The 16,552-nt window shown below is 40.0% G+C and overlaps 1 protein-coding gene across 2 annotated transcripts in view; it reads right to left on the bottom strand.

The window, feature by feature from the left end:
- Positions 1 to 503: 503 nt before the first annotated feature.
- LOC118418379 (SNF-related serine/threonine-protein kinase-like) overlaps positions 504 to 16,552 on the bottom strand; it is a 35,651-nt gene continuing 19,602 nt past the window's right edge. The window contains exons 2-6 of one of the 2 annotated variants that reach the window (XM_035824258.1): positions 14,777 to 14,918; positions 11,193 to 11,399; positions 4,795 to 4,959; positions 3,187 to 4,573; positions 504 to 3,155 (exon numbers count right to left, since the gene is read on the bottom strand). In XM_035824258.1, the coding sequence (XP_035680151.1) occupies positions 3,190 to 4,573; positions 4,795 to 4,959; positions 11,193 to 11,399; positions 14,777 to 14,918 (1,898 nt within the window). In that variant the 3' untranslated portion in view covers positions 504 to 3,155; positions 3,187 to 3,189. Of the gene's footprint in view, positions 4,574 to 4,794; positions 4,960 to 11,192; positions 11,400 to 14,776; positions 14,919 to 16,552 lie in introns of both variants that reach the window. The other variant, XM_035824257.1, reaches the window with a different exon arrangement.

Consider the following 16,552-nt stretch of genomic DNA (forward strand, 5'->3'; position numbering starts at 1 on the left):
CATAACAGTAAGAGACTACAGTGTATGGTGCTACTGCGAAATTAAAACCACAGCGAAAAGTCCATTTTCCCGCTACCGCGAAATTAAATCTCCGCGAACAGTAGCTTGTCTGCAATTTGTGAAATGGCATGTATTGGGTTTCAAAGGCTATCACTATCATTTTTAGTTTCAGCTAACTTTAAAATTTGGTTCAAATTTTGTCATCAAAATGATACTAGTACAATGTAATTTCTGACAACATTGTCAGATGATACCAATGGAATTTTACTTTCTAAACATTGCACAATTAACATTTATACCATTGAAGCCTTAACTCTTGTAATAAACTGGCATGACCAAGGATAGTTTTGCATGCATGACTAAAACTCTTCATCAAAAGTTACTTGTTCGGCACTTCTCTGAATGTAACTATGTGTGTGTGTGATGTGTGTGTGCATGATATGCAGTTCTGTCAACCAGCATGAAAGAGGACATCAACTCAGGAAGAACCCAAACAAATCAAGTTTCTGACACAGCACATTTGCATCATATATTCACAGACATGTCAATTGTCTGATAGTGCAGTACACAATATCTCACTGTACAATATATCATACCGATACACGTCAATGATTCCTATACAGACTGTACAAAGATATGTATCCAAAATATATGCGATGCAAACATACAACAATGCAAGCATATGTGGGGCATTATGTACAAATGCAGCAGTCATACTTGTGGAAACACAGTGAAAAACTTTACAGACAACGGCTCGGTCTTTACACTAACAATAGTTACATGGCACAAACATGTCATTTACGTGGCTGCTATAAACAGTACACACAGCAAGCTTATAGCTGAAACTGGGTCATTGTACCACCAATACAGCTGCAAATACCTAACATTACCAGCTATAATAACAATACATTGTCAGAAGCTTGTCTGTGATTTAAAAACAATCTCAACACTACCAGTAAAAACTCAGAGTTTGAATTTTGCTTTCTTTGAGAAACAAGTGCCTTTATGAACTTTCCAGACAAAATGTGAATATCTTTTTGTGATTTAAAAGAATAAACATATCCTGTCAAATGAGTTCATTTTGCTGGACTAAATAATTAATTTTATCAAGGATGAAATGTTTCGGTTCTATGAATTATTAAGAAAGTTAATATTATGTTTATAACCGTTACACACCAAAAAAGTACAATTGTGCAACATTGATACCTCTGTGACAATATACTAGTAATTTGAGGCTATTTTGCAAAATTATACTTCCAAGTTTCATCTGACACACAGCAGTATCTAACACCACAGGCACGAGAATTCATGTACATGTATACAACTTCACTGCTCTGCACCCTGTACAACCACATCAAATTGCACACATCAGGTTACAACTCCACAACACTCAACATTTGGCAAGTTTCAATCTAAAATACCTCCCGACTTTCCTGTACAGCAAGGTGGCTATTTCCCCAGTTTCGAGCTCTAAATGTGTGCTTGTTTTTGTTAACTTTGAGGTAGACACGTACATCAGTGACATTACCCTTGTTATTACCGAAACTGCATTTTTAAAGGTAAAACCAAATTTAGATACTTCCAAATATGAAACGTAGACACATGAATACCTAGCTTCCTAAGTAAGACTATAACAGAGGTAGTCAAAGGCATTCATTGCAGTACTGTGTTTTAAGTAAATAGATGTCTACATAAAGTTTTGACATCTATTAGTGATACACTGGCTTGAATATCTAAGTTGTACTACAGGTTGAAAATTTTGCATCTCTACCATGTAGAGACAGGTCCAAAACTCTCCCGACTCCAAAAGATACAATTTCTATTAGTTTCGTTATGATAGCTTCCGTCCCTATTTTAAAAAAAATGACAGTAAAATTAGCGATGAAACCAACACAAGACTTCAAGGGTCCCTATTTAACAATTTGTTTTGATATACCATCCCTGATTTTCCTTTAGTAGAAACTTTTTTTTAGAACGATCCTGCTCTTAATTAAAACATTTACAACATACATTTTGTATATTCAGCATATGATACAGGTCAATTTACCGCTACATGTATATCTATACACTGTACTAGAGTCACTATCCTACCAGATGGCAGACTGGTTTACATCGCTATCAAATTCAATGCTACACAACACAAGAGGGACAGTATCTACACAGTGTAGACTACTGAGTAACACAGGTTATTTACATCACTTCAGCACAGCTGCGTCTTTCTTTGTGACTGTACATCACTTACACATTAGTGATGATGTTGGCACGGATACAAGTCTTCACTCCACTCGCTTATATTTACATCCTTTGTGTGAAGAAAGTGGAGTTCTTGCAAAGACTATGTACTAACATCAGTATATAGTATAAGTACAATGTAACTGTACATAGGTTTATACATGTAACTATGTGTTTGGGATCACTATCAATAGTGTGATGGCAGAGGTGTAACCAACCTATTATTCAAGACAAAGATGTTCAGTACTGGGTTTATATACAGCTGTCATTGATGGACTAGGTAGTGCTACTAATATATTATTTGTATATTGCCAATTTTAAACCTTCTGCAACCTGACTCATTAACAATAGATGTTCTGATATGTGTAATGTGCTGGTAGGGTTATGATTAAACTCAGGTCCATATAGTATGTAGCTATCCAGGTACAATTAAAAAATTAGCCTTCCCTTTTTTGTGCAATGTTTTTGGCAACATGAAAAGCTGAAGTATTCCTCCATAGTACACAAAGAGCTTGTTTTATTGACTGCAGCTATCTGTAATAGCTTTATTCCCAATACATGTACATGTATGTTAGAGCTGAACCATGGTGCTGCTATGCATTTGTTTTGTGAACCTTGTCTTATATTCCTATATACATATCTAGTCTTTCACGCTTACTTCATTTCAAACACTACGGCATTGTTACATACCACATTACTTTTACTGGCACTCGTGTGATGTGTCGATAAAGTTGTTCAGACCTTTTATGACAATCTTGAAACTTGGAAGCTATTGCGAAGTATATTCCTGTTTCTTAAAGCTATACAATCTTAAGCAGTACCTATTTGAATAAAAATATTCCGTGGTGCATACTACAACAATGTACAACAAATAGCAGTTATAACAATCATAATGGTAGGGAAGTGTAATGGCTTTAGAACCACATCTTTGTGCTTAAACCAAAGCAATCATTGCAGTTACACTAAACGGCAACAACTACTGTGAAGATGGCTGGCCTTGGGGTCATTTCTCACCATCACCGAGCGGTCCAGCTTGCTCCGTGATATTGCTCGCTTCATGGCCGTAGTACGGACACTGTTCAATACCCCCGGTCGAGCAGCGGTCAACACCACGCTGCGGTTCATCTTCGCATTGATCTCGTTCTCCGTAAGTACCATGTCGGAAGTGTCCACGATGTTGGTGAAGTTGTTTTGTGTGTCTAAGACGTCTGGCTTGGACCACTGCACCTTTTGGCTGTCCACACTCTGGGTGTCGGACTCGCTGGGAGTGTGGTTACTTGGGTCTATGGCATATTTACTATTGGATGAACTGTGGCTACTGATGCTAAGGTTACTGTTTTTCAGGCTGTCCCGTAGCTCATTACTGTTCTTTCTGTGCTGGCTCTTGTTGCTGGCAATGCTAATGTTACTGGAACGGAGATTGTTGGCATTGTTGAGACCCGTACTGTTACAGTTGGGATCCGTACCCCCACCGTTGGATGAACCATAGTTTTGGTTGTTCCATCCGTTACTACTGGTGCCGTTGGCACCGTTGAAACCTTCGCCGTTGTTGTTTTGGCTGGGACCTGTACCACCGCTCCCGCCGCCTCCTCCACGTGGGTCATCGTCACTGTCTCTTCGTCGCCAATGTTGCGACAGGCTGCCACCGCTGTCCCGTCTTAAGCGAGAGTCCGTGTCATCGTCGCTTGTATCAGTGCTACTACAGTTCGAAGCTTTATTTCGCAGGGTCTTACGGTGTTGTAAGGAGGAAAACTTTTTTCTCAGAGACTCCGGCGTCGCTATGGACATGCGGTTACGCAAAATTCTCGGAGATGTCCGGTGCACGGAGTCATCGTCCGACTCGATCTCCTCGCCTTCCTCGTGTATCTCGTTCAGAGTCAAGGGCGTGCTACGTCTGTTCTGTATACGTCGATTCAACGGTACCTTTCTCATCCTCACTCCTGCTGCCAGCGAACTGCCCCCTGACATTTTTTCAAGATGCCTTCGGAAATCCTCCTCGGAATCGTTACTACCGCTGTGCTTGCTGCTCTCGTCATCGTCATCGTAATCATCATCGTCACTGTTGATGTCGGAGAACCGTAGGTTATGTTCCTCCTCCTCCTCTTGTAAGACTTCCACCCCTTCTAACACCACGCTGCGCCCCCTGCGAGGGGAGATGGTCAGGTGGTCGCGCCCCTGGAGAGGCGGTTTGTGCCGGCTGGGGATGTTGATGGCTTCACTGGCTATTCTTGTGGCACTGCTTGACGGAGACGGGGAACGGCTGCGGCTGGGAGACTGGCGTCCGGGAACCATGGCGGACTTGGCCACGTGATCGCTGTCCTCGGGATCAGCATTCATAGGTCTGGAGGGAAAGATAATGTGTGATGATTCAAAATAATTATTTGTGGAATACACAAATAAAAGACATTTAAAACACCAATTACACAAGTCTGATCCTAATCCCTACATATTATCAAGAGTTATCATATATCAATGACCCACGTTGTGTGACGCATGAAGCCATGATAAGTTCCATGTCATTTTCATAACGGAAAGATGACTGACAAGATAAGTGGTCTGTACCTCTTGGCCACGATGAAAGGTTTTCTGGGATTGTCGCTGGGGGCCGAGTTCTGCCGCACCAAGCTGACGCGGGGATGGTCTGGCACCAGGTTTCGGCGCAGCTTTCGCTCCGCCAGCAGGTAGTAGGTGGCGGTGATGTGGTCGTACTTGTCATGAGCCACAGACCTATGGGCAAAATAGGAACTTTGAATGACGGAAGAAATGATGCGTGCCCAAGGCTTGAAATGTTTTCTGCATATGTAATTTTTCTTCATACCTGTACTGCTCTTCCTAATATATTTTCTTAAAAACTATGGATGAAATACAAACTATTTCAATTCTGTATCATTTTACAGGTGGTAACATCAGAACAGAAAACAAAATCCAATTTTTGCACATAGACAGATCTGATACATTGTAGGTAGTACTTGACATCAGAAATCTATGCACAACTCAAGGTGCAATAACCTGCATGTATGCAGATGCCCCTCCAGGCAATACCTGTTAAGCTCACACTGAAGAGGTACAGTGGGACCAGCTTGGAGGAAAATCCTACTTATCAATATCTCATCACCACAGAAGCGCACTGTGAAATCCTCTAGTGAAAGTTCCCTCTATCCCTCTAAGTTAGGAGCTTTTTATCTGACTTTCGTTGACTTTCAAGTTGGAAACCCTAGTCCCAGGGTATCAAAGGCATTTTCGACGGTGTTACGGGATGACGTCAAACCCTCTCCCAAAGGATCGACTGTTGACCTCCTCTATGGGTAGAAAATTGAACACCGCCGTCACTGGGAGTGCTTTGTGATACGGGAGATATATTTAGCCCTGGAACTAATTGGTTTGGAGCACTGAGTAGGGCCGCCGCAGAAATCTACTGCAAACTAAATTTTCCAATCATCGCATAAAGGTTGTTGCACCATGCCTCTAAGATAACTTAAGATAGCACTACAGCTGAGAAAACCTGGTGACTGAATGAAATACATGCTAAAGTCCATCAATGGCTGTGAAGGCATAAACTGCAATGCCCCCTAGTGCAATGATATATTACTGCAGCAGAAGCTTAAAACAAAAAGGCATGACATCATCCTACATGACATCACACATGGTCATGGTACAGTAGATAGATGAAAAATCAGAACAGCACCAGTTACTATAAGATGAAGCATCAGTACAGATTCAACTTAGGGAGTACAATGATACAGTATTTATTAGTTTTACCACAGCTATAATCATGAAAATCTTTTGCACCAACCTTATAGTATGGATCAAACTACAAATGTTATTAAAGAATCTATTCCAATTCTGTATTATTTTACAGGTGGTAACATCAGAACAGAAAATAGAATCCAAACTCTTGCATTGTGCATTTTCCCAGCACATAGATAGGTGCAGGTATCACTAGACATCAGAAATCCCTGCACAACTCAAGGTGCAATAAGCTGCATATATGCAGATGCAAGGTTAGCCAGAATCATTTCATTCATTGTACAGAAATTATGTTCAGTATCACTAACTATTTACTTATATCTGGCGGCCTTCAAAGAAACATTTCCATGTGTGTGTATTTGTTTGGAGATGGCTGATTTGATTAAATAAAGCAGCCCAGGTTTGTTCAGGTACAAAATAAACAAAAAAACCTACTTTGATCTTTTATTGATCGACTTGCATAAGACACTTGACCCAGCCACCACTTTGAAGAATGGCAGTTATACCAGCTGGCAAAATCAGACTAAGGAACTTGTTGGCACCACATGGCAGAAAATGTGAGCTAGGACCTTTCAGCATTGTTTGAAGTCCTCAACAACAAGGACACTTTAGTCCCGGTACTTGCGGTCTACTACAACTGTCTGTAGTAGTCGTCTACAGTGTCCTGCTGCTGCAGTGGTCTGAACACTGGGTGCAACTGCAATCAGTCTTTCCTCGGCCTTCTCCACTGCGTCCTGTTCTTTACAAGCTTCCTTATTCCTTGCAGTTACCTTTCTGACCATACCTGTTCTAGTCTTTAGCCCTCTTTCTTCAGCCAAATCAGTACCAGTCCTGTATTGTTGAACAGCTACTGCAGTACTGGTATAACTGCCCTTCTGCATCGATTAAATAGAAATACCGGCAGTAATAACACAACATTACCAACTTGTCTATTGCTTTTGAAATCATTAAAAAAAAATAAAAATTTAGGTTTAAAAAGTGACTTCCAATTCCATTGAGACATGTTCTTGTTTGTTTAACTGTATTTTACACTGTTATTGACAACTTTCTTGGCCATTGCTAACTAGATTCAGGGCCTGGACATACTGTTGAACAGAATGAGGCAGCAAGCGATCACATTGAAAAAACGTGACGCCTCTTCGCACCACTCTCAAGTCCTCAACCCTCTCCAACAAAAATCATTCTGCAAGAGTCCTTGAAATCCACTTCTCACAAGTAAGGCCAAAACCACAGATTGCTCTCAACAAGGTGGTGTCTGAACTGTTTCCAATGAAAACGGACACACTTCTCGGAAATTTCCTGATACTTAACAACAGTACTTGTGCAGCCGAATCAATATAAAATCCGATTGATTGTTTGATGTGTGCTAAATGTACTTTTCTCGAGTTCAGAAAAGGAACTTTTGTCACAGTGTTAGTTGCAAAGATGATAAAATGATTGAGACAAAATTGAGACAATATGTTGTCTTCCTTGACTGTGTAATGTTTCATATCACATTTTTGTGATCGATAAATAAACCAATAAAAAAATTAAATTGGTATTCTAACACACATGCAGCTACAGCTTGTTCGAACATTTTCACATGACAAGTGACAAAATATAATTTTGCCAGACAAGCCTTGCTGTCACATAATTTCTTTTGAAAGTTGAATTTCCGTTTTACATGCTGTTACATGACATCAAAGGTGTGAGATGAAAGACCGCTGCATGAAATATGGTTTCAAGATGATTCATTACACAACACCTTTAGCAGGAAACCTTTTTCACCTTTCACATGAAAGTTCATCGCTTCTTCAAAGATGCTTGTTATAAGGGTACCTCTTTGATGTTTAGGTTGTTTGATGTTCCTTTTGTGCATGATAATCAATGAAATCACCTGTGTATTGTATTGTATTGTATTATATTGTAACATTTAGAAAATATTGATGATTTATATAGGTGGTAAACTAAAAACCAATGTATAAAACTTAATGCCAGAAAATATTGCACATTGTATTTCGTTTTAACCAGGAAGTATCAATAATTGGGTGGTATATTTGGACATGTTCAGAGGAAACATGACCATATTAATACTGTATTTCACATTGGCTGCACATGAAAGCAGGAAATGTCAATCATTAGGTGGCATACTGCCACAGCTTTAGTGGAATACTTTATAATGTATATAGATATTGTATTACACTGAAACCAGGAAGTATTAATAATGCAAGGTGGTACAATTTAATGGTTTCCGATAAAACTCAATGCCTGACTATATTGTATCAAACTGTAGCCAAGAAATATCAAGGATATTTATATATATTATTGTTATTATTGAGTTTTGGTTTGATTTTTACATTTTGACGCTTTAAGATGAAAACCCAATGCCTAGCAACAATATGTATCACTGTATTAATATACATGTAACGAGGAAATATCAACTTCTTGCTGCATGATGATGTACATGTATCTACCATGATGATCTATTATGTTTGATTTTACCCGGCGGCTAGGATTTGTCCCCTGGAAACAAATGAAAGCCGCGCAGGTAACAAAGACAAACTATGTTCCCTGTTTATTACAGTGTAAGTCAGACATATCGTTCATGAAGGAAATAATGGAAAGAAGTTTCCTGGCATATCTTATAATATATTTGCTCTCAATAAAATCCCAACTTTTGTAATTTGGTGGGGCGTCAAGTGAAATCATGACAAATGCCAGTCCGATGCTATTTCTGAAATGCTGTTCATTGCACTTGTTGAAAAGATTCCTTGGAATTCCTCCAGTACAATAAATCTGGAATACACTGTAAATACCATCCATCTATCTTGTCATGACAGGCTCTTCAGTAAGCTAAACTGGTCTGAAATCACTTTCACTTCTATCACTTTCTACCACTGCTAAGACATGATAGCAAGACTTTGTGCACAACCTAAGATAATGGTCCACAGCGGGGTGGATGACAGTGAAAAACAGAAACCAGGGATGATGAATGAACCTTATCTACAGAAGAACAGGAGTGATCAATAACTAGGTCCTCGTCTCTGTCAGAAAACTCCATGAATATCATTCACTAGGGGTGGGTAATTGTACAGTGTACCGGTACAAAACCAGTTTGTCTTATTGGACCAGTCCAGAAAAAACGGACCTGAAAAAATTTGGTCGACCGGATGTTGGACCTATTGGAAAATGAAGGGATTATATGATCAGGCATTCACACGTTTCGGGGCTTACTGGTCAAAGAAAATAACAAAAGCTACGAAGAGTGGAGTCTATAGTCATTTCTACCAAGTTTTACAGTCAATCATACAGAGGCAGTTAGCCTTGTAGGATTTCAAAATGACAGTGGGAGCCCAATATGCCACAAAAAAGATTTCTTTGTAGCGAAATGGACAATTGTTTTGAGTATCGTCCATTCACAAGTTTTCACATACTGAATAAGGTCCAGGTTCAGGTCCAGACATGGACCTGATCCTCTGGACCTGAACCGGACCTGAATGTTCTGTACAGGTACCAACCCCTTTAATCCAAGTAAAGGGTTACTGTTTCCTCTCCTTACCATTAGCCAGTGTGCTAATCTAGTTTGTCTACGCCATTGGCTCCCATACTCCCCCTCATCATATATCAACCCAGGGTGACGTAACAGTACTTTCTTGATGAAAACTTGATTCTGGGCAGGAAAAGATGGATTAATGATCATTGATTTGAACAAATGCTCCTCTCTAGAAGCTTTGCTTCCTTTTGTCAAAGAACTTTAAGAACAGCTCCCTTGTGGCCATATTGCACTTACTGAAATATCTCATAGCTGCAAGCCATCTTCTGAGGTATGTTTTCAAGAAAGGTTTAGATAACCTCACACTTGAGCAGTGCATTAGAGCTCTGAACAGGCAATCTCCTTCTGGAAAATTCACAAACATGGCTTTCAAGGAATGTACATACATGTAGCCTTGGATGGCACAGAAGTCAGGACCTACACCCCAAGAACAGCCATAACTCTGCGGAAACTCCTCTGAAATGTGCCACAGTCCCATAACCTGACACACTACAGTGACAGTACTGTCAATCACACACAAATATAGCAGCAGAGGTCAGTCCATGATGTATAGGAGATGTCATTGTCAAACATTAGGGGGGGCACAGGGAGCAGATACAACCAGAGGCCAGGTCTGATCTTAGTTCTGTTCCGCCATATGTCTGCTAATGATACCACGCAGTTCTTCGATCTTCCATAAGATTAGTCTGTTGAGTATGGGGGGAAGCTATGGCTTGAATACAGACCATGTCCTTGTGCGATATGAATTCTCTTTGACAGTAAGCTTTCTGCAATCAGTCTTTCAGCAATTTTGTGTAGAGTTTGTATCAGTTTGTATCAACTAAAATTGATACTAATTCCTGCACTGATCCTATTTTGATTCCATTTTCATGAAGTTAACCAAATAACAAGTCCAAGAAGCCCCAAATATCAACATTGTTAGTAGAAGACTTTGTCTTGTAATAAGGAAATTTTGTCAGTTTCAATCTTCAGAAAGCTTTTGACTTATGATTTCTGTATGTAATATAGGAGGACCCAATTCTTCAAGCTGTCAGTTAAGAAACTTCATACTCCTTAATGTCTCTGAGTAATGATATGGGCCTAGGGTTCAGTAACCATGAAATGGTGAAGATAAAGAATTGATATATATGGAGAAAGCTTGCTCCAAGGATCTTAGTAGCATGATTTAGGGAGCATGAAGACTCTAATGGCAAAGAAACCATCTTATGTCTCCACAGAGAAAATTCCGGAGTTTAGGTATTACTTAGAATTTTACTCAGAATACAGTGCAATCTTCTTAGCAATGTTAACAAATATTGTGCTCTAGGCTGCTTTGTTTTACAAATAAATAATTCTCTTCTCAATGTATTCTCACTACTAAAATGTTAAGAATACAAACAACAATGCCAACTATACCAACAAAAATGCACTGTATACAGTATATTTTAGCACCCCTTACATGTACCTTTAGCCTAAGGCCACACCAAATTTATTTATTGCTTCTCGGATTTTTTCGGAAAAAAAGTGGACCGACAGGTCGAAATAAAAATAAAAATGAATTTTGTAAAAAGGTCTGGGGTGAAGATAGCAAAACCTGTATCATTTTTTCTCTGGACTTTTGAAAATAAAAAAAAAGACAGGCGAATCCAAGAGGCAACAAATAAAATTGGTGTGGCCTAAAGAGAAGAAATGTCCCACTCACTCTTTGATAGCATCTAGCTCTGCGATCTTGCCGCTGGCCATACTCTGCATGATCTGTCTGCTGTCCTCCTCGGGGATGTCCTTACGATGGATCATGGGGGGGACCATGAAGGGGGGCAGGTTCCCGTTCTGCAGCCAGGGGTGGTTCTCAATCTGCTCCAGGGTGGCGCGCCTCGCGGGGTCGCGAATCAGCATCCTGGCTATCAGGCTGGGGAGGGCAACGAACGGTTTATGTGTGAGAAGAAATGCACGTTGGAATACTGTTGCATTACAGTGGTTCTGCATTGACAGTAACAGTTTGGCATAGAATTACTAATGCACGTCTGTGAGTGCACACATGCACACACCCACACACACAAACAAACAAACACACACATACACACACACACACAAAAACACACACACAAACAAACAAATCTTGTTAAATTTCTGAATTTTGGAACAATTGACCAGCATCCTAAAATTGTCTATATAGTTCAAAAGGGGAACGTTTATGATTAAAACTTTATGGGAATCACCAATACGTCAATGGCATTTGCATTTGCAATTTGCATTAAAAAAATTGCCAAAAAAAAAGGTGTCTTCGTTCAAGAGATGGTTCAAGAACAAATGACTGAACACACAGGGTATGGTATACCAAACAATATATATAGATTCTTCCTTTTTGTTCTTTCACATATTTTTCCTTTCACCTTGGAATTGACACTGGCATTTTCTGTCATAAGAATACTTTTTCCAATATTTTTTGCAATCTTTGTGAAGACACCATGGTGTCAGATCAGTAATGCTGGACAGAAACGAGTGGAGACACAGGTGTCACCTCCAAAAAGAGGACGAACTGAACTGAACTGATCTTTGCAATCTATGGCAAGTGCTTGCTCATTTTGCATCTGCTTTGTACATATACTACAATTTACAGTTTAGATGACTACTTCTTTAATCTTTGGAAACAGACAAATTGATGCGTGCATGAATGTTATCCCTCATATAATCAGAGCAACATGGCCTAACTCATAGTCAAGAGAAATATAGGGAGTACTCAATGACTAATTCTCAATGACTGATCTCCGGATTCGAAGAAACAGCCATCACCATCAATTCCAAAAGCATAGAAGTGTGAACGACCTTCTTGAGTGTATGACTGTACTTTCTCTATCAGGTCGTTGACTTTTCCAGTAGGTTATCAGTTTTCTGAAGTGTGATCCGTGTGGAAGATATTCTAATCATTCCGCTCCAGTGCCACGTTTGCCCCAAGGGAAAAGTTTGTTACTCTTCCCACTCAGAATCAATCCACTTGCATATTTACAACTTGGCCATGACTAAGCCTTGGAGTTTCACCTGTCTGCTTGCTGATTCGCTGGCTAACACCTCTAGGTCTAACATGGAGTTAGTTGCAAAAATGCATCCATACAAAATAACTGCAGGCAATTTCCTGATGGTTTTAGATAACGCTGTGTCCAAATTCAGTAGTTGATTTCCCTATGTATTTATTCAGTGCAATTTCCGGCCTTGTTTTTCACAAAGTGACCACTACATTCCCTGGATAACACTTTCAGGTCTAACCTACGTGGAGTTAGATGTGAAAACGCTTCCCTAGAAGGTAACTGCAGGCAATATGCTCACGGTTTTGAGATAATGCTGTGTCCAAATTCGGTAGTTGATTTCCCTGTATTTATTCAGTGGCATTTCCTGCCTTATTTTTCACAAATTGACCACTACTATTCCCTGCCTAACACCTTCAGGTCTAACCTACGTGGAGTAAGATGCGAAAACGCTTCCCTGGAAAATAACTGCGGGCAATTTCCTGACAGTTTTAGATAACGCTGTGTCCAAATTCAGTACTATAGTAGTTGATTTCCCTATGTATTTATTCAGTGTCATTTCCTGTCTTATTTTTCACAACGTGAGCAGTACTATCATCCCAATACTCCAGAAAAGCCTCAGTCAATTTATCAAACAGCTCATGGATTAAGCAAAGCTCCCTCACAGAAAAAGACTAGATAATTGGTCCTTCCATATTGACCAGAACAAGCCAGACAGAACTGGAGGGATTAAGTGACTTTCAAGGGAAGAACTTCTCTCTTGAAATTGATTAGTAACTGTTTGACATGTTGAGCATATTTGAATAATTTTCTGTGTTGTATTGCATTAACTGACAGCAACCTTGGTCACAATCATCAGCATCATCTTGATTAACTAGTTGCTTGACTCTGTCTCTACAGTGCTCGAAATACTTTTTTTCAGTCAGGTTGTCCAAGTGGCAACCTGAGTCAAAAGCCAGGTTGCGCCATCAACATTTCAGGTTGCCCCACTTTCAAGTTGTTACTTTCTTCAAATCAGCTACTTATCCCTTATCTTTTCTTCCAGTTGTATGTAACTATGTAATATGTTTTATGTTATCAAAAAATAAATACAAAGGCTTATGCATGTAGGTGGGGGAAAAGCAGTGTTCCAACTGCAAAATTTCAGGTTGCTCCGTGTGCAACCTGGGTTTAAAATGAAGTTGCGCCAAGCAAAATGAGGTTGCATTTTCAAGTGGGCAAGTGGGTATTTCGAGCCCTGCTCTATCTCTCCCAATCCTCTATAGCTCCAGATAGGCCTTCTTGTTCACAGCACTACAGGCTTTTAGCTAGGATTGTATTATAGGGGAGGCCGAATTTCTTGGTGAGTCGTGGTAAGTGATAAAGGCGAGACTATTGTAGGGGACCCGGGGGCATCCACCTTCCATGGTGCAGTTTTCGAGAAATGAATTCTACGTTAAAAATAAAATGGTGCATTCTAAGGTAAAAAATTACTGTCAGATCATGTCACAGAAGAAGACTGGTGACCTGGTGGCATCCCTGGTCAATCAGAATTTCATGATTGTCAGAGGATCTGTTCCCGGTATAATGGTGTCCAGTGTGTCCAATTTATTGTTATTTTAAATTTAAGAACAGCAGGTCCAAATGAGGTGCAAATGAAGCCATGATGCATGCCTGGCTGAAACCCTACAGCACTCATTCCCAGCGTTGACTTAGGAAGGTTGTACAAGGTCTCCGTACCCTTGTTTGACCGTGCTTTGAAGTTCAGTATGAAGCTCACTCGTAGTGATCTCTCCTTTACTTCACTACTCAGGCAATGATCCGTTGTAGTAACCAATCATTTGGATACACTTTCTCCATTTGTTAAAGATATACACATTCCATAGAACTGAAGACGGTCTTTTACTTAGCAGGCTTTTAGCCAGGCATGTGTCATGGCAGTCATTTGGATGTGTTTTTTCTAAAATAATTGAACTCACTAGATGCCCTTACACTGGGGAGCAGATCCTATGACAAGCATGAAATTCTGATTGACCAGGGGTGCCACTAGGTCATTTGTGGTCACAGCCTTCTACTGTGACCTCTCTGACAGTGCCAGTAATTTTGCCCTTTCAGGATACCTTAGAATGCACCATTTTAACTTTCTCAAAAACTCATGGAAGGTGGATGCCCCTGGACCCCCCTACAATAGTCACGCCTATATCACTTACCATGACTCACCAAGACCCTCTATGATAAAATCCTAGCTAAAAGCCTGTCTTTTAGGAAGCTTTAAAGCACTTACTTTTTACACTCTTCGGAGACGTGAGCGCGCACAGTGTATTTGCAGTCCATGATCATTGTGAGAGTCTCGCTGTCGTTGGCCTCGTTAAACGGCGCCTCCCCGCAGACGAGCATGTACAAGATAACACCCAGGCTCCATACGTCTGGAGGGAAGAACAGAGTATTCGTACATGAATGAACTGGTGCAACATGAACCATAAACTCTACTAATATACACTAAGGTTGTGAAATGACAAACCCTGTTCATGCTGAAAGAAATCTATGCCAAGCATGTACAAGATAACACCCAGGCTCCATACGTCTGGAGGGAAGAACAGAGTATACGTACATGAATGAACTGGTGCAACATGAACCATAAACTCTACTAATATACACTATTAAAGGTTGTGAAATGACAAACCCTGTTCATGCTGAAAGAAATCTATGACCAGCATGTACAAGATAACACCCAGGCTCCATACGTCTGGAGGGAAGAACAGAGTACGTCATAAATGAACTGGCGCAACATAAACTATAAACTCTACAGTACTGTATGCTAAGGTTGTGGAATCACAAATCCTGTTAAAGCTGAAAGAAAGCTACAAAATATCTGTAATAGACAATTCATAGTCTGGAAAAAAAGTAATAAGGATTCACAAGATACATTGCAGAGTTCACATTACTTTTGATTTGGGCTGTCGCCAGGCTTTAATTTCCCCCGTCCCACTCATTGTTTTAAATCCCAAGTTGTTAATTTTCATTGCTAAATCTGTCATTTAAAGCTTAGGGATATACATGTTCATCAGTTCCATGTCATGTCAGATTTTTGGGACGGCTAGGGTGAACTCTTTTTTTCCATTCCAACAAGCAAATTTCCGTCCTAGGATGGAAAGACAGGTCCTGGAGACCACCCTGCTCTGGAGGATCTAATTTACAAGCTAATTGGTGGCAAGGCAGTATCCAAAGGGCCAATTCCAACCTCAGGTGACCTGTTGGATACCTTGCCACCGATAGATCTGCTTGGAGATTAGGTGGCTCATCCTTAAGTTAATTCTATGTGCAAATATTCTCATCACAACATGATGAATTATTATGCTTGTTACTAAGCTTTTCAAATGACCTGAAGGTCTGTAACCCCAAATTTCTCATTCCACATGCATAAAGGAGCGCCGCTTCTTCAAAGGCAACATTGATATTCGTGTCGGTTTTCCTGCCTCTCATAACTTATAACATCAAAGCGAAGAAAGCACTCAATGCATGCACGCTACTAGGACATTAGCAACAAGGTAAAAATGTGTCGGGCATTACGGCTATGCAAGGCATACAACAGCAGAGACTAATCTAAAGTTCTTACACCACAAGAGTTTCGTAAGAAAAACAAAGTGTCAAGCTAAGAATATATTTCAACGCTATAAAACAAGTATCATCTGTGGACTGTAATCATCACACATTGAGATGATGATTATTGAGTATCGTTATTTATGAGAATTTATTACACCTGATGAGATATGAAAGGTACCACAGGCTAAATAATTCACGACTGAAAATCTATTATATTCAGGCATCCAGGTATGTTGCTATTATTAAGATTTGTGACAAGATACATATAAAAATATATCACCCTTAGAAGGACTAATGTCAATCGTTTATTCTTAGATATTCTGCCATCTCAAATAGTCCTGTTCCTATGTCTCATAGCCTAGTAGTGTTAAATCACTACTGTCTGTGTGTGTATCACTGTTCTAGCCAGCCTGATTTTTTTTCCGTCCCCTGGTTTTTGAATGGAAATACTGTCAAA

The sequence above is a fragment of the Branchiostoma floridae genome, chromosome 6 (assembly GCF_000003815.2).
Source record: "Branchiostoma floridae strain S238N-H82 chromosome 6, Bfl_VNyyK, whole genome shotgun sequence".
In the NCBI taxonomy this organism is placed as follows: Eukaryota; Metazoa; Chordata; class Leptocardii; order Amphioxiformes; family Branchiostomatidae; genus Branchiostoma; species Branchiostoma floridae.